This window comes from Lepisosteus platostomus, chromosome 21 (assembly GCF_059453375.1).
Source record: "Lepisosteus platostomus isolate fLepPlt1 chromosome 21, fLepPlt1.hap1, whole genome shotgun sequence".
Classification (NCBI taxonomy): Eukaryota; Metazoa; Chordata; class Actinopteri; order Semionotiformes; family Lepisosteidae; genus Lepisosteus; species Lepisosteus platostomus.
In genome coordinates, this window is record NC_142631.1 from 16,829,470 (window position 1) to 16,849,204 (window position 19,735).

General features: G+C 40.5%; 1 protein-coding gene across 3 annotated transcripts in view; it reads left to right on the top strand.

Annotated features, from left to right (window-relative positions):
- abl1 (ABL proto-oncogene 1, non-receptor tyrosine kinase) overlaps window positions 1-19,735 on the top strand; it is a 280,531-nt gene that overhangs the window by 24,741 nt on the left and 236,055 nt on the right. For 2 of the 3 annotated variants that reach the window (XM_088615279.1, XM_088615280.1), the window contains exons 2-7: window positions 97-261; window positions 2,652-2,947; window positions 4,367-4,639; window positions 5,706-5,790; window positions 6,927-7,104; window positions 7,487-7,671. In XM_088615279.1, the coding sequence (XP_088471405.1) occupies window positions 97-261; window positions 2,652-2,947; window positions 4,367-4,639; window positions 5,706-5,790; window positions 6,927-7,104; window positions 7,487-7,671 (1,182 nt within the window). The remainder of the gene's footprint in view (window positions 1-96; window positions 262-2,651; window positions 2,948-4,366; window positions 4,640-5,705; window positions 5,791-6,926; window positions 7,105-7,486; window positions 7,672-19,735) is intronic. The other variant, XM_088615281.1, reaches the window with a different exon arrangement.

A 19,735-nucleotide genomic window follows, 5' to 3' on the forward strand; every position in this document is an offset into this window, starting at 1 on the left:
TTGTACTTTTTGAATTTGTCGGCGGATTGTGGAATATTTCTGAGTTAAGATGTAACACATTTTTTATTGATCTGTTTCTTTTTTTTTTTCCCCCAGAAGCTCTCCAGCGACCAGATTTTGAGCCCCAGGGCCTGACAGAAGCTGCTCGTTGGAATTCGAAAGAAAACCTCTTGGCAGGACCTAGTGAAAATGACCCTAACCTGTTTGTTGCACTGTACGACTTTGTAGCAAGTGGGGACAACACCCTCAGCATAACTAAAGGTGAGAAGGACTTTGGCTTTACTTCATCCCACCTTATGGATTTCTTTGGAATACCAGGAGATACAATATTGGGTTACCTAAATAATACAATAATAATAATAATAATAATAATAATAGTAATAATCATTATCACACTTATAAAATGCTTTTCTGGACACTCAAAGTGCTTTACAGGAATTGGGGATCCCCTCCACCACCCCCATTGTGCAGCCCCACCTGGATGATGCGCCAGTCCTCTCCCACAAACCAGCTCTCAGTGGGGAGGAGAGCAGAGCGATGAAGCCCGTTCAGAGAGGGGGATTATTAGGAGGCCATGATGGGTAAAGGCCAGGGGGAAATTTGGCCAGGACGCCAGGGTAACATCCCTACTCTTTTCAGTTCACATCGGTTTTACATCTCCTTTGAAGGACAGCATCTTTTTTGTAGCCTAGTGTCCCCGTCACAGATAGGAGGGGGAGCTGAAGCGCAGGACCCATCTTGTTCCGGCAGGTCATCACTCTGCGGATCAGGTGCAGGCGTGATTTTAACAATTGACACCAGCACGGCAGTTTTATTAGGTTAGACTGAGACCGCATGAAGTGAAACTCGGCCTGGGCGGTTTCATCAGAAATGACTAGTGATCGCAAGTAGCCAGCACCTTGGTTCTATCCAAAAAACACGTCACACGTTTTGTAACCATACAGGGTTGCAAATTTCTGCTCCCTTAACAGCGCGTCCAGCAGCACCATGCCTTTTCGTTCAGGGCGTCCCATCTCTGGGCTCCCTCGCTCCAGCCTTGCTTTGCTCCCGAGATCTGATGCGATCGGGCTTTGATGCGGAATAGCTGCCCAATTTAAATTCTGCTGTACAAATACACAGTTCACATCGCGAGTCCGCCTTTGAGAAGACGACAAGAGTCGTTTTTTTTGTTAAAGATTTGAGAACTGTAGGTTTTTGTTCCGGCGGAATTATTCGTTTCGAATCGATCGGCATTTGAAGGTCAGTTCGCAGCTGTGTTCTCCCACTTCAGGCTCTGGCACTTCACGAGCGGCAGGAAAGCCACATGTGTCCGATCCCTGACAACAGAGCCTGGAAATTGTTCCGTTTTGCCTTTTTTCTTTTCCGCTGCGTATTTCCTCTCTTCCATGAAACGAGAAAGTTTTTCCATTTCACACAAAATGACCGCATCCAGAAGAGACACAGGCAGCGGCTCTGGAAACACAATTTGCTGAGCAGCTTTGCTGGTCTGAAATGGGGCGGGTGGGGAGGGGGGGGGTGATCTCACGAAGTGTGGGTTGGAAATTCATTATAGTTAAGGAGCGAAGGGTGAAATAAAATGGAAGAAAAGGAACGTATTGCACGGAAATGGTGTATCTTATTCCACAGAGCCTACACAATTTAAAGTTTTATAAAGGTTTTTAATGATTCTAAGCTACAAAGTGCAACCACCTTCTTGTAAGTCACCAGCTCACCTTGTTGCACAATGGTGAATAACAATTTGTTTGTTACCTTTACTCTCTTAATTATCCAGCACACAGGTTGACAGTGGAACTGAATGCTGACTTGTCCAATGGGTCGTGTCAGGTGCAGTAGATAAGTCAAATTAATAAGACTTTGTAGACTTGCGCTACGTTGGAATGGGCCACATCAGTCATTTGTAATCAGTTCTAAAACGGAACCGAGTGCACAGTCGATGTATAATATCCAGACTGCCTTTATCTTGTTCTCTAAGGTCTTTCCTGTTAACAGCCTCCCTGGGCTGCTAGTGAGTGTTTTTCGTCAGCAGAGGCGGTCCAGGTGATAGTTACGTATTTCTAAGAGGGCTTTGTTGGAGCCGCGGTGATCCGTCTGAAACGTCTGGGTGTGACGCAGTCATGATGAAGCAGCAGCAGCTGTGCGAGGAGCAGACAGTGATGTCATGCCGACTGAATGGAGGAAGGTGCCTGTTGCACGTGGTAACCAAGCGCTGGCTTGCGTGAGCAGGCTGAAAGCTGAAGAGCTGTTAGAAGTTATACCTGAAATCTGGCGGGGGAAGACCCAATTTCTCAGGGGATTATTAACTTAATGACTTAATGGCTTTAAATAATTAATAAACAATCCCAGGGCATTTCTCGAAAAAAAGTCATGGCCTCCTCATAGTCCTCGTTTATGAACTGGCTCCATCACTCTGCTCTCCTCCCCGCTGAGAGCTGGTGCGTGGGGAGCGGACTGGCGCACTCTGGCTGCCGTCACATCATCATGGTGGGAGCGGCACATTGGTGGTGGTGGTGGTGGGATTTTCCATTCCGTCTATAGCGCTGGGAGTGGAGTGTCCAGGAAGCCGCTACGGAAGTGTGAGGAGTTATAATTGATATAAACCCGGCGGGGCTGTGTTTCATGGCCTGATCGGATACCCCTCTGGTGTGAAACAGGAGAGAAGCTCCGGGTTCTGGGCTACAACCACAATGGGGAATGGTGTGAGGCGCAGACCAAGAATGGGCAAGGCTGGGTGCCCAGCAACTACATCACGCCGGTCAACAGCCTGGAGAAGCACTCCTGGTACCACGGCCCCGTGTCGCGCAACGCCGCCGAGTACCTGCTCAGCAGCGGCATCAACGGCAGCTTCCTGGTGCGGGAGAGCGAGAGCAGCCCGGGCCAGCGGTCCATCTCGCTGCGCTACGAGGGCCGGGTCTACCACTACCGCATCAACACCGCCTCCGACGGCAAGGTCAGTCCAGGGACTGAGGGCCCAGGGAATGCTGGGAATGGAAGACTGGGGGGGGGGGCAGGCCTGTTCAGCAGCGTCTCTCTCTCTCTCTCTGCTGGTTGGAACCAGTTGATCCAAGGAGAGCCTACACCTGTTCTTGGGGGATCCTGGTGGCGCAGAGCATACAAACACAGATAGCACCCCAGGTCTGGAATTTGAACCCACTGCGTGCGAGTGGGTCATATGAAGTGTAATTTGGGTGAAAGGTCTAAATCCTCACGCAAAAAGCTTGGCGTTTGTGGAGTTTTAACGATTGCCAAAGGCAATGGGGTTTACAATTTGAGAAACGCGGTGCTTTAGGTTTACGAGTTATTCAGCTGCAGGAAGACAAAGACCAGACACTGGACCTCACTGCTTTTGTCGGTGAGGTGCTGACGGCTGAGCGTTTTATTGAAGGCTGAATGCTTATTAGGAGCCAGAGTAATTGCAGTGCTGGAGCTCATTAAGGTGGAGACCCACACTGCTTTGCAGACTGGCCATCTCCGAGACCCCAGCAGACTGGCTAGCCAGGTTATCCATTACTCATCCCAGTCTGCAGCTTGGAATGCGTCTCGTGAGGAGCAGATTTAATCCCAGAGGACTATGAGGGGAGCGCTAGGAGAGGGAGCCTTTAGATTGCTGGAGTCATCATCGCCTGGTAGGAATGTGCATCTCTCTCTCAGGGATATCCATCATACCCTTCATCCTACCATCAAGCTTTAATTCGGTTGTGCCTGAGCTGTTAGCTTCCTGGGGCTGCAGTTCCAATTTCTGAGGGGATTATTAACTTAATGACTTATCAAAATAGTCCAGATTCTTGCTTTATTAAATCGCAACCCCGCTGTTGTGGTTTCTGTTTGGGAAGAATGCATGATCAGTAAGTGAGGAATGCTGGCAGGTCCATGAAGATCATCGTGTAGTGGTACAGTGCCTGTATGTCTGCATCGGTCTTATTTCTATGCCGTTTTATTCTGTATTTCCCAGAGCTGCAATAATAATCCATCTCCAGCAGAAATATAGCGATGGGACAGTTCATCCCAGTTTGACCTAGTTTTGTGCTCAATTTGATCAGCCTCCAGCATAATAAACCTATTGATCATGTGCTCTTGGGATGCTGTGAGTTGCAGGAGATGGGTTGCTGTGTCTGCAGAAGAGGCAGGTAAGATTGAAAACTGTCAGACTGTGCCAAGTTTCAGCAATGAAATGAAAGCTGCAGAAGTTAGTTGTCCAACGAGAAGCTTTTTTAGCCGAGATGCGAGGGGTTGAAGGGGTTTCCTCTCGCTGTGGGCCGCTGTCTTGCCCCCACCAGCAACAGAATTGAGAAAAGAAGAGGCCGGTCTGGAGAAATGTAGTCGTGGGTCTTGGGGTTCTGACCCGGCACGCCCCGCTCCTCCCCCACAGCTCTACGTGTCCTCCGAGAGCCGCTTCAACACGCTGGCCGAGCTGGTGCACCACCACTCCACGGTGGCGGACGGCCTGATCACCACGCTGCACTACCCCGCGCCCAAGCGCAACAAGCCCACCGTCTACGGGGTGTCGCCCAACTACGACAAGTGGGAGATGGAGCGCACCGACATCACCATGAAGCACAAGCTGGGCGGTGGGCAGTACGGCGAGGTCTACGAGGGAGTCTGGAAGAAGTACAGCCTCACGGTGGCCGTCAAGACCCTCAAGGTACGCTGGGGGGAGACATCCGGGACCCCCCCAGTCCTCGGAGAGTTCTGAACGAATCGGAATTTCGACTTGTTTTGGGGGGGCCTAATCAGCCGCCTATCCAATCGTTGTCCGTTATTTTAGTTACAGATGGGAAGTTAGGGCTCTCGCAGACGGAAAACCAGCAGTCGCCCCCCTCCCTTAACTGCGGGGGGACAGCAGCTGGAGTCTGGGCCCTCTTGTCAGCCAAGCAGAGGCCCAGGCTGCTGGGGATACCCAGATAAATGACTGCTCGACCTGCTAAACAAAATCAAAGAACTGCCATGGGTAGAATTATGCATTCGTTGCCTTCTGCCATCTGAGATGTTGTTTTACTCCAAGTGGGATTAAAACGAGAGAGTAGGATTGTAAGAAAACTAGGAATTGCTCACGGAAGAGCATGCGATTCTAAGAAAGCAGAACATGATACTGTGTCACCACCTACTGTCGACTTTGAGTACTTGCAACCTGGTTTCATCTACTGGCATGATACAAATCTGTTTAAATTGAAACTCCTTGTGTGTTGTGGCCAGGGTGACCAAATATCTTTGTTAACTGGGACTGGGCAGATTTTTCAAACGATCTTAAATGTAAAAAGACTTAAATACATAAATTCAGCATTGTGCCTTTGCTGAGATTAAAGGCACATAAAAACAAAAATTGACATTGTGCTTTTAAACAAATCCCTACCTCTTAGCTGTTCACGTGGCCTGATAATAGAGGACAGCTGATCAGTCTCGCAAATGGACTGTGCACAGGCTTTAAGCACAGAATTCCTGCTCTGCAAAGTTGTAAAGCTGAGTTTACAGATGGATGTCTATCGATGTAAGGGCATTAGCAATATTGTCCGATCTCAAACAGTCCCAATGAACAGCTCTAGCTGTAGTAAATACGTAATTTGGTAGATAAGCATTGCTCTGATTACCTGAAATGCAAGTTCAGATTGTACTACCATACAAATATCTGTGATTAAAAGCCGTTCTTTCTATTTTCTTTAAAAGTAGTGAAGTGTTACATTGTTGCAATGTGTTTTTTTTTTCTTTTTTAGGAGGACACGATGGAAGTTGAGGAATTTCTGAAAGAGGCTGCCGTGATGAAAGAGATAAAGCACCCTAATCTTGTGCAGCTACTCGGTAAGGCATCAAGCCTTTTAATGAACCTCCTTGCTTCTTGTAAAATGCGGTACTAGGAAAATCTTATACGTTGCATCTCTCTGTAAAAATTAGACTGTATCACAAAATTCTAGACTTAAGTAGATCACTGTCCAGGAGTTGCAAACCCACATGTGTGTTATTGAACAACCTGAGTTTTCTGTTACAACATCTTGTTAGACGTAGGCAGTTTCTGAGAAGCCATCTGAAATTAATTTCACGCTTTTCCGCTGTGAGGTAGATGTTTTTTTTTTTTTCATTGCTCAACAATACTTTTGTTGTGTTGAAACATGTGATTCTTTGCTGTATCGGAGTCCCATCGCTGCATGGACTTAAACCAAGGATCTGTCAGAAGGTAGATGCTGTCACGTTGGCTTCTTGGGTTTCAGCCTTTAAAATATTTCAACAGGAAGAGTTTCTACAGAAGGAATTTGCGTAGGCGTCTGTGAATTAACACCCCCCCCCTTCCCTTCTCCCCTCTTGAGTTTGGAGCCTTGCGAGCTTTTTGTTTTTCAGCCTGGAGGGGATCACATGCTGCCTTTGTCCAATTCAGTTGGGTTTTTTTTTTTTTAAAGCGCAAAAAAAACATTTCAGCAAGAGAAAAAAAAAAAGTTTTTAGCTGCGTCATTGATGGGTTCCAACCTCTGTCAGCACAAAGACACATTTCAAGGTCACCGGGAATCGGGAATGCGAATTTTGAGAGCCGATCGGTTTGGCATTTCAGTTCTGCGGTTCTCTGAAAAACCCCACAGATGGTTTAACGAGGCAAAATAGGCAGAGAGCCACTGAGTAGGCTGGGTGGTATTTGGGGGGGGGAGGGGAGCCGTGCTGCTGGATTTTGGGGGTACGAGACGGATTGTCCGGACTTGAGTGAGACGTGCTTCGCCCCCTCCGACCCCAGCGGGTGCAAGGTGTTGTGGGACGCACGGCGAGTCGCATCCGGGAACGGATCGACGCTCCCTGGTGGGCGGAGCCGATTTTCTTGCTTCAAGCGGATAGCGGCGGGTCTCGGTCCTGGTGGGCCGGCGGCGTCTCGGGCTCTCCCCCTCACCCCCCCCCACCCCCCACCGTTTCTCACCACGCGTCCTGCCCCCGTGTCTTTGTGCTGGGCGCGACAGGCGTGTGCACCAGGGAGCCTCCCTTCTACATCATCACGGAGTTCATGACGCACGGGAATCTGCTGGACTACCTGCGGGAGTGCAACCGCGCGGAGGTGAACGCCGTGGTGCTGCTCTACATGGCCACGCAGATCTCCTCCGCCATGGAGTACCTGGAGAAGAAGAACTTCATCCACAGGTCAGTCTCCCCAGAGGCCTGAACGCGCCCCCCTTTAGGAGATTTTGTTTTCCACAGAAGCGCATTGCTAGCCATCGAGGGAGAAAAAAGTCCCCCTGTATCTCGTTCTTCCGAGAAAATCATGACGTTCTTTAATGAGCGTTAATCAGGCTTTCAGTTTTAAGCAGAAGAATCCGTTCTGAAAGCGCCGTTCTCGTTTGAGGGTACGTGCGAGTGTCCCCTTGGTTAAAACGGTTTACATGAGGTACAAACCCCAGGGGGAGGCAAGTCTGTGTGCATTCTGCAGCGTCGCACAGTGAAAAATAAACACACAGTTCCAGCTAAGCTGTCGGTACCTTGAAGGTCCTGTTTGTATCTTCTGAACGGTTTTTCCTGCCTGCAGGGACCTTGCTGCCAGGAACTGCCTGGTTGGGGAAAACCACTTAGTGAAGGTGGCTGACTTCGGGCTGAGCCGGCTGATGACGGGGGACACCTACACAGCCCATGCGGGGGCCAAGTTTCCCATCAAGTGGACTGCACCAGAGAGTCTGGCTTACAACAAGTTCTCCATCAAGTCTGACGTGTGGGGTCAGTGGAACAGCTTTAGTGCATCGTTTGCAGAATGTCTCCGACCGTTAAATTAGGGGTAGTTCCCGCAAATGATCGGTACTTCTTAACTGCAGGGCTTATAATAAGAACAGGTGCACGTCGTAGTCATATTCCATAAAACAAAGATAAAAGGGTCAAGATTTTATTTTGGGCTCTGGATACAAATGCAGATGGTAAAAGGATAAAGGAAGGTTAATGAAGGCGTCAACTCAGTGTTGAGTTATAGATTCGATGCCAGAAGTTTGGAAACAGGACACTGTTGGAGCCATTTTCTCATATTTCTGAAGTAGAAAGTGACTTAACAAAAACGGAATGGGAGCTGACGACGGTACAGGTTTTGTTTTCCGAGATGATCTCACATTTGGGGAGCCCCGGCCTCCCCAGAGATCAACCTCCTCTCCGGACTAACTGCTGAAAAAGTGCTACTAACTTTTGTAGCACTTTTTCAGCAGACCAGGATTTTAAAATTTGTTCCAGAAGTGCCCGAGCTAGGGTTAGGGTTAGGGTTTGACAGCACCTAGACATATTCTGATGCATTTGTTGTGCATTGGGATGCATTTGAAATACAGGAAAGGTGTTGGTTTTTAGTTTCCTTGAAAATTTAATTTTTCCCCATTTTCTCATTTTTTATAAGCCCCATGCCTGTCAGGCAAACACAGTCAACGCTGAATGTTTTGAAAACAGCCTTTCTACATGCTGAATCCTCTTATTTTATGTGGTTTAAAACAAACTAAATGGAAAGTATGTTCAAACTTTAGTGGTAAATGTAATCCTAAGCTGTAAACAGCAAAAATCATGCACATTTAATATACCATTTCAGCAGCAGGTTGCAAAAACCTAGATAATGCAGAATTAAAACAGATTGAAAGCAGATACCTTTAAAGTACTGAAATACTGCCATTGTGAATGTTTCTGAACAATTTGTACTCATTTTACTAACTTTTGTAGCACTTTTTCAGCAGACCAGGATTTTAAAATTTGTTCCAGAAGTGCCTGAGCTAGGGTTAGGGTTTGACAGCACCTAGACATATTCTGATGCATTTGTTGTGCATTGGGATGCATTTGAAATACAGGAAAGGTGTTGGTTTTTAGTTTCCTTGAAAATTTAATTTTTCGCCATTTTCTCATTTTTTATAAGCCCCATGCCTGTCAGGCAAACACAGTGAACGCTGAATGTTTTGAAAACAGCCTTTCTACATGCTGAATCCTCTTATTTTATGTGGTTTAAAACAAACTAAATGGAAAGTATGTTCAAACTTTAGTGGTAAATGTAATCCTAAGCTGTAAACAGCAAAAATCATGCACATTTAATATACCATTTCAGCAGCAGGTTGCAAAAACCTAGATAATGCAGAATTAAAACAGATTGAAAGCAGATACCTTTAAAGTACTGAAATACTGCCATTGTGAATGTTTCTGAACAATTTGTACTCATTTTACTAACTTTTGTAGCACTTTTTCAGCAGACCAGGATTTTAAAATTTGTTCCAGAAGTGCCCGAGCTAGGGTTAGGGTTAGGGTTTGACAGTACCTAGGCATATTCTGATGCATTTGTTGTGCATTGGGATGCATTTGAAATACAGGAAAGGTGTTGGTTTTTAGTTTCCTTGAAAATTTAATTTTTCCCCATTTTCTCATTTTTTATAAGCCCCATGCCTGTCAGGCAAACACAGTGAACGCTGAATGTTTTGAAAACAGCCTTTCTACATGCTGAATCCTCTTATTTTATGTGGTTTAAAACAAACTAAATGGAAAGTATGTTCAAACTTTAGTGGTAAATGTAATCCTAAGCTGTAAACAGCAAAAATCATGCACATTTAATATACCATTTCAGCAGCAGGTTGAAAAAACCTAGATAATGCAGAATTAAAACAGATTGAAAGCAGATACCTTTAAAGTACTGAAATACTGCCATTGTGAATGTTTCTGAACAATTTGTACTCATTTTACTAACTTTTGTAGCACTTTTTCAGCAGACCAGGATTTTAAAATTTGTTCCAGAAGTGCCCGAGCTAGGGTTAGGGTTAGGGTTTGACAGCACCTAGACATATTCTGATGCATTTGTTGTGCATTGGGATGCATTTGAAATACAGGAAAGGTGTTGGTTTTTAGTTTCCTTGAAAATTTAATTTTTCCCCATTTTCTCATTTTTTATAAGCCCCATGCCTGTCAGGCAAACACAGTCAACGCTGAATGTTTTGAAAACAGCCTTTCTACATGCTGAATCCTCTTATTTTATGTGGTTTAAAACAAACTAAATGGAAAGTATGTTCAAACTTTAGTGGTAAATGTAATCCTAAGCTGTAAACAGCAAAAATCATGCACATTTAATATACCATTTCAGCAGCAGGTTGCAAAAACCTAGATAATGCAGAATTAAAACAGATTGAAAGCAGATACCTTTAAAGTACTGAAATACTGCCATTGTGAATGTTTCTGAACAATTTGTACTCATTTTACTAACTTTTGTAGCACTTTTTCAGCAGACCAGGATTTTAAAATTTGTTCCAGAAGTGCCCGAGCTAGGGTTAGGGTTAGGGTTTGACAGCACCTAGACATATTCTGATGCATTTGTTGTGCATTGGGATGCATTTGAAATACAGGAAAGGTGTTGGTTTTTAGTTTCCTTGAAAATTTAATTTTTCCCCATTTTCTCATTTTTTATAAGCCCCATGCCTGTCAGGCAAACACAGTCAACGCTGAATGTTTTGAAAACAGCCTTTCTACATGCTGAAACCTCTTATTTTATGTGGTTTAAAACAAACTAAATGGAAAGTATGTTCAAACTTTAGTGGTAAATGTAATCCTAAGCTGTAAACAGCAAAAATCATGCACATTTAATATACCATTTCAGCAGCAGGTTGCAAAAACCTAGATAATGCAGAATTAAAACAGATTGAAAGCAGATACCTTTAAAGTACTGAAATACTGCCATTGTGAATGTTTCTGAACAATTTGTACTCATTTTACTAACTTTTGTAGCACTTTTTCAGCAGACCAGGATTTTAAAATTTGTTCCAGAAGTGCCCGAGCTAGGGTTAGGGTTAGGGTTTGACAGCACCTAGACATATTCTGATGCATTTGTTGTGCATTGGGATGCATTTGAAATACAGGAAAGGTGTTGGTTTTTAGTTTCCTTGAAAATTTAATTTTTCCCCATTTTCTCATTTTTTATAAGCCCCATGCCTGTCAGGCAAACACAGTCAACGCTGAATGTTTTGAAAACAGCCTTTCTACATGCTGAATCCTCTTATTTTATGTGGTTTAAAACAAACTAAATGGAAAGTATGTTCAAACTTTAGTGGTAAATGTAATCCTAAGCTGTAAACAGCAAAAATCATGCACATTTAATATACCATTTCAGCAGCAGGTTGCAAAAACCTAGATAATGCAGAATTAAAACAGATTGAAAGCAGATACCTTTAAAGTACTGAAATACTGCCATTGTGAATGTTTCTGAACAATTTGTACTCATTTTACTAACTTTTGTAGCACTTTTTCAGCAGACCAGGATTTTAAAATTTGTTCCAGAAGTGCCCGAGCTAGGGTTAGGGTTTGACAGTACCTAGGCATATTCTGATGCATTTGTTGTGCATTGGGATGCATTTGAAATACAGGAAAGGTGTTGGTTTTTAGTTTCCTTGAAAATTTAATTTTTCCCCATTTTCTCATTTTTTATAAGCCCCATGCCTGTCAGGCAAACACAGTCAACGCTGAATGTTTTGAAAACAGCCTTTCTACATGCTGAATCCTCTTATTTTATGTGGTTTAAAACAAACTAAATAGAAAGTATGTTCAAACTTTAGTGGTAAATGTAATCCTAAGCTGTAAACAGCAAAAATCATGCACATTTAATATACCATTTCAGCAGCAGGTTGCAAAAACCTAGATAATGCAGAATTAAAACAGATTGAAAGCAGATACCTTTAAAGTACTGAAATACTGCCATTGTGAATGTTTCTGAACAATTTGTACTCATTTTACTAACTTTTGTAGCACTTTTTCAGCAGACCAGGATTTTAAAATTTGTTCCAGAAGTGCCCGAGCTAGGGTAAGGGTTTGACAGCACCTAGACATATTCTGATGCATTTGTTGTGCATTGGGATGCATTTGAAATACAGGAAAGGTGTTGGTTTTTAGTTTCCTTGAAAATTTAATTTTTCCCCATTTTCTCATTTTTTATAAGCCCCATGCCTGTCAGGCAAACACAGTCAACGCTGAATGTTTTGAAAACAGCCTTTCTACATGCTGAATCCTCTTATTTTATGTGGTTTAAAACAAACTAAATGGAAAGTATGTTCAAACTTTAGTGGTAAATGTAATCCTAAGCTGTAAACAGCAAAAATCATGCACATTTAATATACCATTTCAGCAGCAGGTTGCAAAAACCTAGATAATGCAGAATTAAAACAGATTGAAAACAGATACCTTTAAAGTACTGAAATACTGCCATTGTGAATGTTTCTGAACAATTTGTACTCATTTTACTAACTTTTGTAGCACTTTTTCAGCAGACCAGGATTTTAAAATTTGTTCCAGAAGTGCCCGAGCTAGGGTTAGGGTTAGGGTTTGACAGCACCTAGACATATTCTGATGCATTTGTTGTGCATTAGGATGCATTTGAAATACAGGAAAGGTGTTGGTTTTTAGTTTCCTTGAAAATTTAATTTTTCCCCATTTTCTCATTTTTTATAAGCCCCATGCCTGTCAGGCAAACACAGTCAACGCTGAATGTTTTGAAAACAGCCTTTCTACATGCTTAATCCTCTTATTTTATGTGGTTTAAAACAAACTAAATGGAAAGTATGTTCAAACTTTAGTGGTAAATGTAATCCTAAACTGTAAACAGCAAAAATCATGCACATTTAATATACATTTCAGCAGCAGGTTGCAAAAACCTAGATAATGCAGAATTAAAACAGATTGAAAGCAGATACCTTTAAAGTACTGAAATACTGCCATTGTGAATGTTTCTGAACAATTTGTACTCATTTTACTAACTTTTGTAGCACTTTTTCAGCAGACCAGGATTTTAAAATTTGTTCCATAAGTGCCCGAGCTAGGGTTAGGGTTAGGGTTTGACAGCACCTAGACATATTCTGATGCATTTGTTGTGCATTGGGATGCATTTGAAATACAGGAAAGGTGTTGGTTTTTAGTTTCCTTGAAAATTTAATTTTTCCCCATTTTCTCATTTTTTATAAGCCCCATGCCTGTCAGGCAAACACAGTCAACGCTGAATGTTTTGAAAACAGCCTTTCTACATGCTGAATCCTCTTATTTTATGTGGTTTAAAACAAACTAAATGGAAAGTATGTTCAAACTTTAGTGGTAAATGTAATCCTAAGCTGTAAACAGCAAAAATCATGCACATTTAATATACCATTTCAGCAGCAGGTTGCAAAAACCTAGATAATGCAGAATTAAAACAGATTGAAAGCAGATACCTTTAAAGTACTGAAATACTGCCATTGTGAATGTTTCTGAACAATTTGTACTCATTTTACTAACTTTTGTAGCACTTTTTCAGCAGACCAGGATTTTAAAATTTGTTCCAGAAGTGCCCGAGCTAGGGTTAGGGTTAGGGTTTGACAGCACCTAGACATATTCTGATGCATTTGTTGTGCATTGGGATGCATTTGAAATACAGGAAAGGTGTTGGTTTTTAGTTTCCTTGATAATTTAATTTTTCCCCATTTTCTCATTTTTTATAAGCCCCATACCTGTCAGGCAAACACAGTCAACGCTGAATGTTTTGAAAACAGCCTTTCTACATGCTGAATCCTCTTATTTTATGTGGTTTAAAACAAACTAAATGGAAAGTATGTTCAAACTTTAGTGGTAAATGTAATCCTAAGCTGTAAACAGCAAAAATCATGCACATTTAATACACCATTTCAGCAGCAGGTTGCAAAAACCTAGATAATGCAGAATTAAAACAGATTGAAAGCAGATACCTTTAAAGTACTGAAATACTGCCATTGTGAATGTTTCTGAACAATTTGTACTCATTTTACTAACTTTTGTAGCACTTTTTCAGCAGACCAGGATTTTAAAATTTGTTCCAGAAGTGCCCGAGCTAGGGTTAGGGTTAGGGTTTGACAGCACCTAGACATATTCTGATGCATTTGTTGTGCATTGGGATGCATTTGAAATACAGGAAAGGTGTTGGTTTTTAGTTTCCTTGAAAATTTAATTTTTCCCCATTTTCTCATTTTTTATAAGCCCCATGCCTGTCAGGCAAGCACAGTCAACGCTGAATGTTTTGAAAACAGCCTTTCTACATGCTTAATCCTCTTATTTTATGTGATTTAAAACAAACTAAATGGAAAGTATGTTCAAACTTTAGTGGTAAATGTAATCCTAAGCTGTAAACAGCAAAAATCATGCACATTTAATATACCATTTCAGCAGCAGGTTGCAAAAACCTAGATAATGCAGAATTAAAACAGATTGAAAGCAGATACCTTTAAAGTACTGAAATACTGCCATTGTGAATGTTTCTGAACAATTTGTACTCATTTTACTAACTTTTGTAGCACTTTTTCAGCAGACCAGGATTTTAAAATTTGTTCCAGAAGTGCCCGAGCTAGGGTTAGGGTTAGGGTTTGACAGCACCTAGACATATTCTGATGCATTTGTTGTGCATTGGGATGCATTTGAAATACAGGAAAGGTGTTGGTTTTTAGTTTCCTTGAAAATTTAATTTTTCCCCATTTTCTCATTTTTTATAAGCCCCATGCCTGTCAGGCAAACACAGTCAAAGCTGAATGTTTTGAAAACAGCCTTTCTACATGCTTAATCCTCTTATTTTATGTGATTTAAAACAAACTAAATGGAAAGTATGTTCAAACTTTAGTGGTAAATGTAATCCTAAGCTGTAAACAGCAAAAATCATGCACATTTAATATACCATTTCAGCAGCAGGTTGCAAAAACCTAGATAATGCAGAATTAAAACATATTGAAAGCAGATACCTTTAAAGTACTGAAATACTGCCATTGTGAATGTTTCTGAACAATTTGTACTCATTTTACTAACTTTTGTAGCACTTTTTCAGCAGACCAGGATTTTAAAATTTGTTCCAGAAGTGCCCGAGCTAGGGTTAGGGTTAGGGTTTGACAGCACCTAGACATATTCTGATGCATTTGTTGTGCATTGGGATGCATTTGAAATACAGGAAAGGTGTTGGTTTTTAGTTTCCTTGAAAATTTAATTTTTCCCCATTTTCTCATTTTTTATAAGCCCCATGCCTGTCAGGCAAACACAGTCAACGCTGAATGTTTTGAAAACAGCCTTTCTACATGCTGAATCCTCTTATTTTATGTGGTTTAAAACAAACTAAATGGAAAGTATGTTCAAACTTTAGTGGTAAATGTAATCCTAAGCTGTAAACAGCAAAAATCATGCACATTTAATACACCATTTCAGCAGCAGGTTGCAAAAACCTAGATAATGCAGAATTAAAACAGATTGAAAGCAGATACCTTTAAAGTACTGAAATACTGCCATTGTGAATGTTTCTGAACAATTTGTACTCATTTTACTAACTTTTGTAGCACTTTTTCAGCAGACCAGGATTTTAAAATTTGTTCCATAAGTGCCCGAGCTAGGGTTAGGGTTAGGGTTTGACAGCACCTAGACATATTCTGATGCATTTGTTGTGCATTGGGATGCATTTGAAATACAGGAAAGGTGTTGGTTTTTAGTTTCCTTGAAAATTTCATTTTTCCCCATTTTCTCATTTTTTATAAGCCCCATCCATGCCTGTCAGGCAAACACAGTCAACGCTGAATGTTTTGAAAACAGCCTTTCTACATGCTGAATCCTCTTATTTTATGTGGTTTAAAACAAACTAAATGGAAAGTATGTTCAAACTTTAGTGGTAAATGTAATCCTAAGCTGTAAACAGCAAAAATCATGCACATTTAATATACCATTTCAGCAGCAGGTTGCAAAAACCTAGATAATGCAGAATTAAAACAGATTGAAAGCAGATACCTTTAAAGTACTGAAATACTGCCATTGTGAATGTTTCTGAACAATTTGTACTCATTTTACTAACTTTTGTAGCACTTTTTCAGCAGACCAGGATTTTAAAATTTGTTCCAGAAGTGCCCGAGCTAGGGTTAGGGTTTGACAGTACCTAGGCATATTCTGATGCATTTGTTGTGCATTGGGATGCATTTGAAATACAGGAAAGGTGTTGGTTTTTAGTTTCCTTGAAAATTTCATTTTTCCCCATTTTCTCATTTTTTATAAGCCCCATGCCTGTCAGGCAAACACAGTCAACGCTGAATGTTTTGAAAACAGCCTTTCTACATGCTGAATCCTCTTATTTTATGTGGTTTAAAACAAACTAAATAGAAAGTATGTTCAAACTTTAGTGGTAAATGTAATCCTAAGCTGTAAACAGCAAAAATCATGCACATTTAATATACCATTTCAGCAGCAGGTTGCAAAAACCTAGATAATGCAGAATTAAAACAGATTGAAAGCAGATACCTTTAAAGTACTGAAATACTGCCATTGTGAATGTTTCTGAACAATTTGTACTCATTTTACTAACTTTTGTAGCACTTTTTCAGCAGACCAGGATTTTAAAATTTGTTCCAGAAGTGCCCGAGCTAGGGTAAGGGTTTGACAGCACCTAGACATATTCTGATGCATTTGTTGTGCATTGGGATGCATTTGAAATACAGGAAAGGTGTTGGTTTTTAGTTTCCTTGAAAATTTAATTTTTCCCCATTTTCTCATTTTTTATAAGCCCCATGCCTGTCAGGCAAACACAGTCAACGCTGAATGTTTTGAAAACAGCCTTTCTACATGCTGAATCCTCTTATTTTATGTGGTTTAAAACAAACTAAATGGAAAGTATGTTCAAACTTTAGTGGTAAATGTAATCCTAAGCTGTAAACAGCAAAAATCATGCACATTTAATATACCATTTCAGCAGCAGGTTGCAAAAACCTAGATAATGCAGAATTAAAACAGATTGAAAACAGATACCTTTAAAGTACTGAAATACTGCCATTGTGAATGTTTCTGAACAATTTGTACTCATTTTACTAACTTTTGTAGCACTTTTTCAGCAGACCAGGATTTTAAAATTTGTTCCAGAAGTGCCCGAGCTAGGGTTAGGGTTAGGGTTTGACAGCACCTAGACATATTCTGATGCATTTGTTGTGCATTAGGATGCATTTGAAATACAGGAAAGGTGTTGGTTTTTAGTTTCCTTGAAAATTTAATTTTTCCCCATTTTCTCATTTTTTATAAGCCCCATGCCTGTCAGGCAAACACAGTCAACGCTGAATGTTTTGAAAACAGCCTTTCTACATGCTTAATCCTCTTATTTTATGTGGTTTAAAACAAACTAAATGGAAAGTATGTTCAAACTTTAGTGGTAAATGTAATCCTAAACTGTAAACAGCAAAAATCATGCACATTTAATATACATTTCAGCAGCAGGTTGCAAAAACCTAGATAATGCAGAATTAAAACAGATTGAAAGCAGATACCTTTAAAGTACTGAAATACTGCCATTGTGAATGTTTCTGAACAATTTGTACTCATTTTACTAACTTTTGTAGCACTTTTTCAGCAGACCAGGATTTTAAAATTTGTTCCATAAGTGCCCGAGCTAGGGTTAGGGTTAGGGTTTGACAGCACCTAGACATATTCTGATGCATTTGTTGTGCATTGGGATGCATTTGAAATACAGGAAAGGTGTTGGTTTTTAGTTTCCTTGAAAATTTAATTTTTCCCCATTTTCTCATTTTTTATAAGCCCCATGCCTGTCAGGCAAACACAGTCAACGCTGAATGTTTTGAAAACAGCCTTTCTACATGCTGAATCCTCTTATTTTATGTGGTTTAAAACAAACTAAATGGAAAGTATGTTCAAACTTTAGTGGTAAATGTAATCCTAAGCTGTAAACAGCAAAAATCATGCACATTTAATATACCATTTCAGCAGCAGGTTGCAAAAACCTAGATAATGCAGAATTAAAACAGATTGAAAGCAGATACCTTTAAAGTACTGAAATACTGCCATTGTGAATGTTTCTGAACAATTTGTACTCATTTTACTAACTTTTGTAGCACTTTTTCAGCAGACCAGGATTTTAAAATTTGTTCCAGAAGTGCCCGAGCTAGGGTTAGGGTTAGGGTTTGACAGCACCTAGACATATTCTGATGCATTTGTTGTGCATTGGGATGCATTTGAAATACAGGAAAGGTGTTGGTTTTTAGTTTCCTTGATAATTTAATTTTTCCCCATTTTCTCATTTTTTATAAGCCCCATACCTGTCAGGCAAACACAGTCAACGCTGAATGTTTTGAAAACAGCCTTTCTACATGCTGAATCCTCTTATTTTATGTGGTTTAAAACAAACTAAATGGAAAGTATGTTCAAACTTTAGTGGTAAATGTAATCCTAAGCTGTAAACAGCAAAAATCATGCACATTTAATACACCATTCCAGCAGCAGGTTGCAAAAACCTAGATAATGCAGAATTAAAACAGATTGAAAGCAGATACCTTTAAAGTACTGAAATACTGCCATTGTGAATGTTTCTGAACAATTTGTACTCATTTTACTAACTTTTGTAGCACTTTTTCAGCAGACCAGGATTTTAAAATTTGTTCCAGAAGTGCCCGAGCTAGGGTTAGGGTTAGGGTTTGACAGCACCTAGACATATTCTGATGCATTTGTTGTGCATTGGGATGCATTTGAAATACAGGAAAGGTGTTGGTTTTTAGTTTCCTTGAAAATTTAATTTTTCCCCATTTTCTCATTTTTTATAAGCCCCATGCCTGTCAGGCAAACACAGTCAACGCTGAATGTTTTGAAAACAGCCTTTCTACATGCTTAATCCTCTTATTTTATGTGATTTAAAACAAACTAAATGGAAAGTATGTTCAAACTTTAGTGGTAAATGTAATCCTAAGCTGTAAACAGCAAAAATCATGCACATTTAATATACCATTTCAGCAGCAGGTTGCAAAAACCTAGATAATGCAGAATTAAAACAGATTGAAAGCAGATACCTTTAAAGTACTGAAATACTGCCATTGTGAATGTTTCTGAACAATTTGTACTCATTTTACTAACTTTTGTAGCACTTTTTCAGCAGACCAGGATTTTAAAATTTGTTCCAGAAGTGCCCGAGCTAGGGTTAGGGTTAGGGTTTGACAGCACCTAGACATATTCTGATGCATTTGTTGTGCATTGGGATGCATTTGAAATACAGGAAAGGTGTTGGTTTTTAGTTTCCTTGAAAATTTAATTTTTCCCCATTTTCTCATTTTTTATAAGCCCCATGCCTGTCAGGCAAACACAGTCAAAGCTGAATGTTTTGAAAACAGCCTTTCTACATGCTTAATCCTCTTATTTTATGTGATTTAAAACAAACTAAATGGAAAGTATGTTCAAACTTTAGTGGTAAATGTAATCCTAAGCTGTAAACAGCAAAAATCATGCACATTTAATATACCATTTCAGCAGCAGGTTGCAAAAACCTAGATAATGCAGAATTAAAACATATTGAAAGCAGATACCTTTAAAGTACTGAAATACTGCCATTGTGAATGTTTCTGAACAATTTGTACTCATTTTACTAACTTTTGTAGCACTTTTTCAGCAGACCAGGATTTTAAAATTTGTTCCAGAAGTGCCCGAGCTAGGGTTAGGGTTAGGGTTTGACAGCACCTAGACATATTCTGATGCATTTGTTGTGCATTGGGATGCATTTGAAATACAGGAAAGGTGTTGGTTTTTAGTTTCCTTGAAAATTTAATTTTTCCCCATTTTCTCATTTTTTATAAGCCCCATGCCTGTCAGGCAAACACAGTCAACGCTGAATGTTTTGAAAACAGCCTTTCTACATGCTGAATCCTCTTATTTTATGTGGTTTAAAACAAACTAAATGGAAAGTATGTTCAAACTTTAGTGGTAAATGTAATCCTAAGCTGTAAACAGCAAAAATCATGCACATTTAATACACCATTTCAGCAGCAGGTTGCAAAAACCTAGATAATGCAGA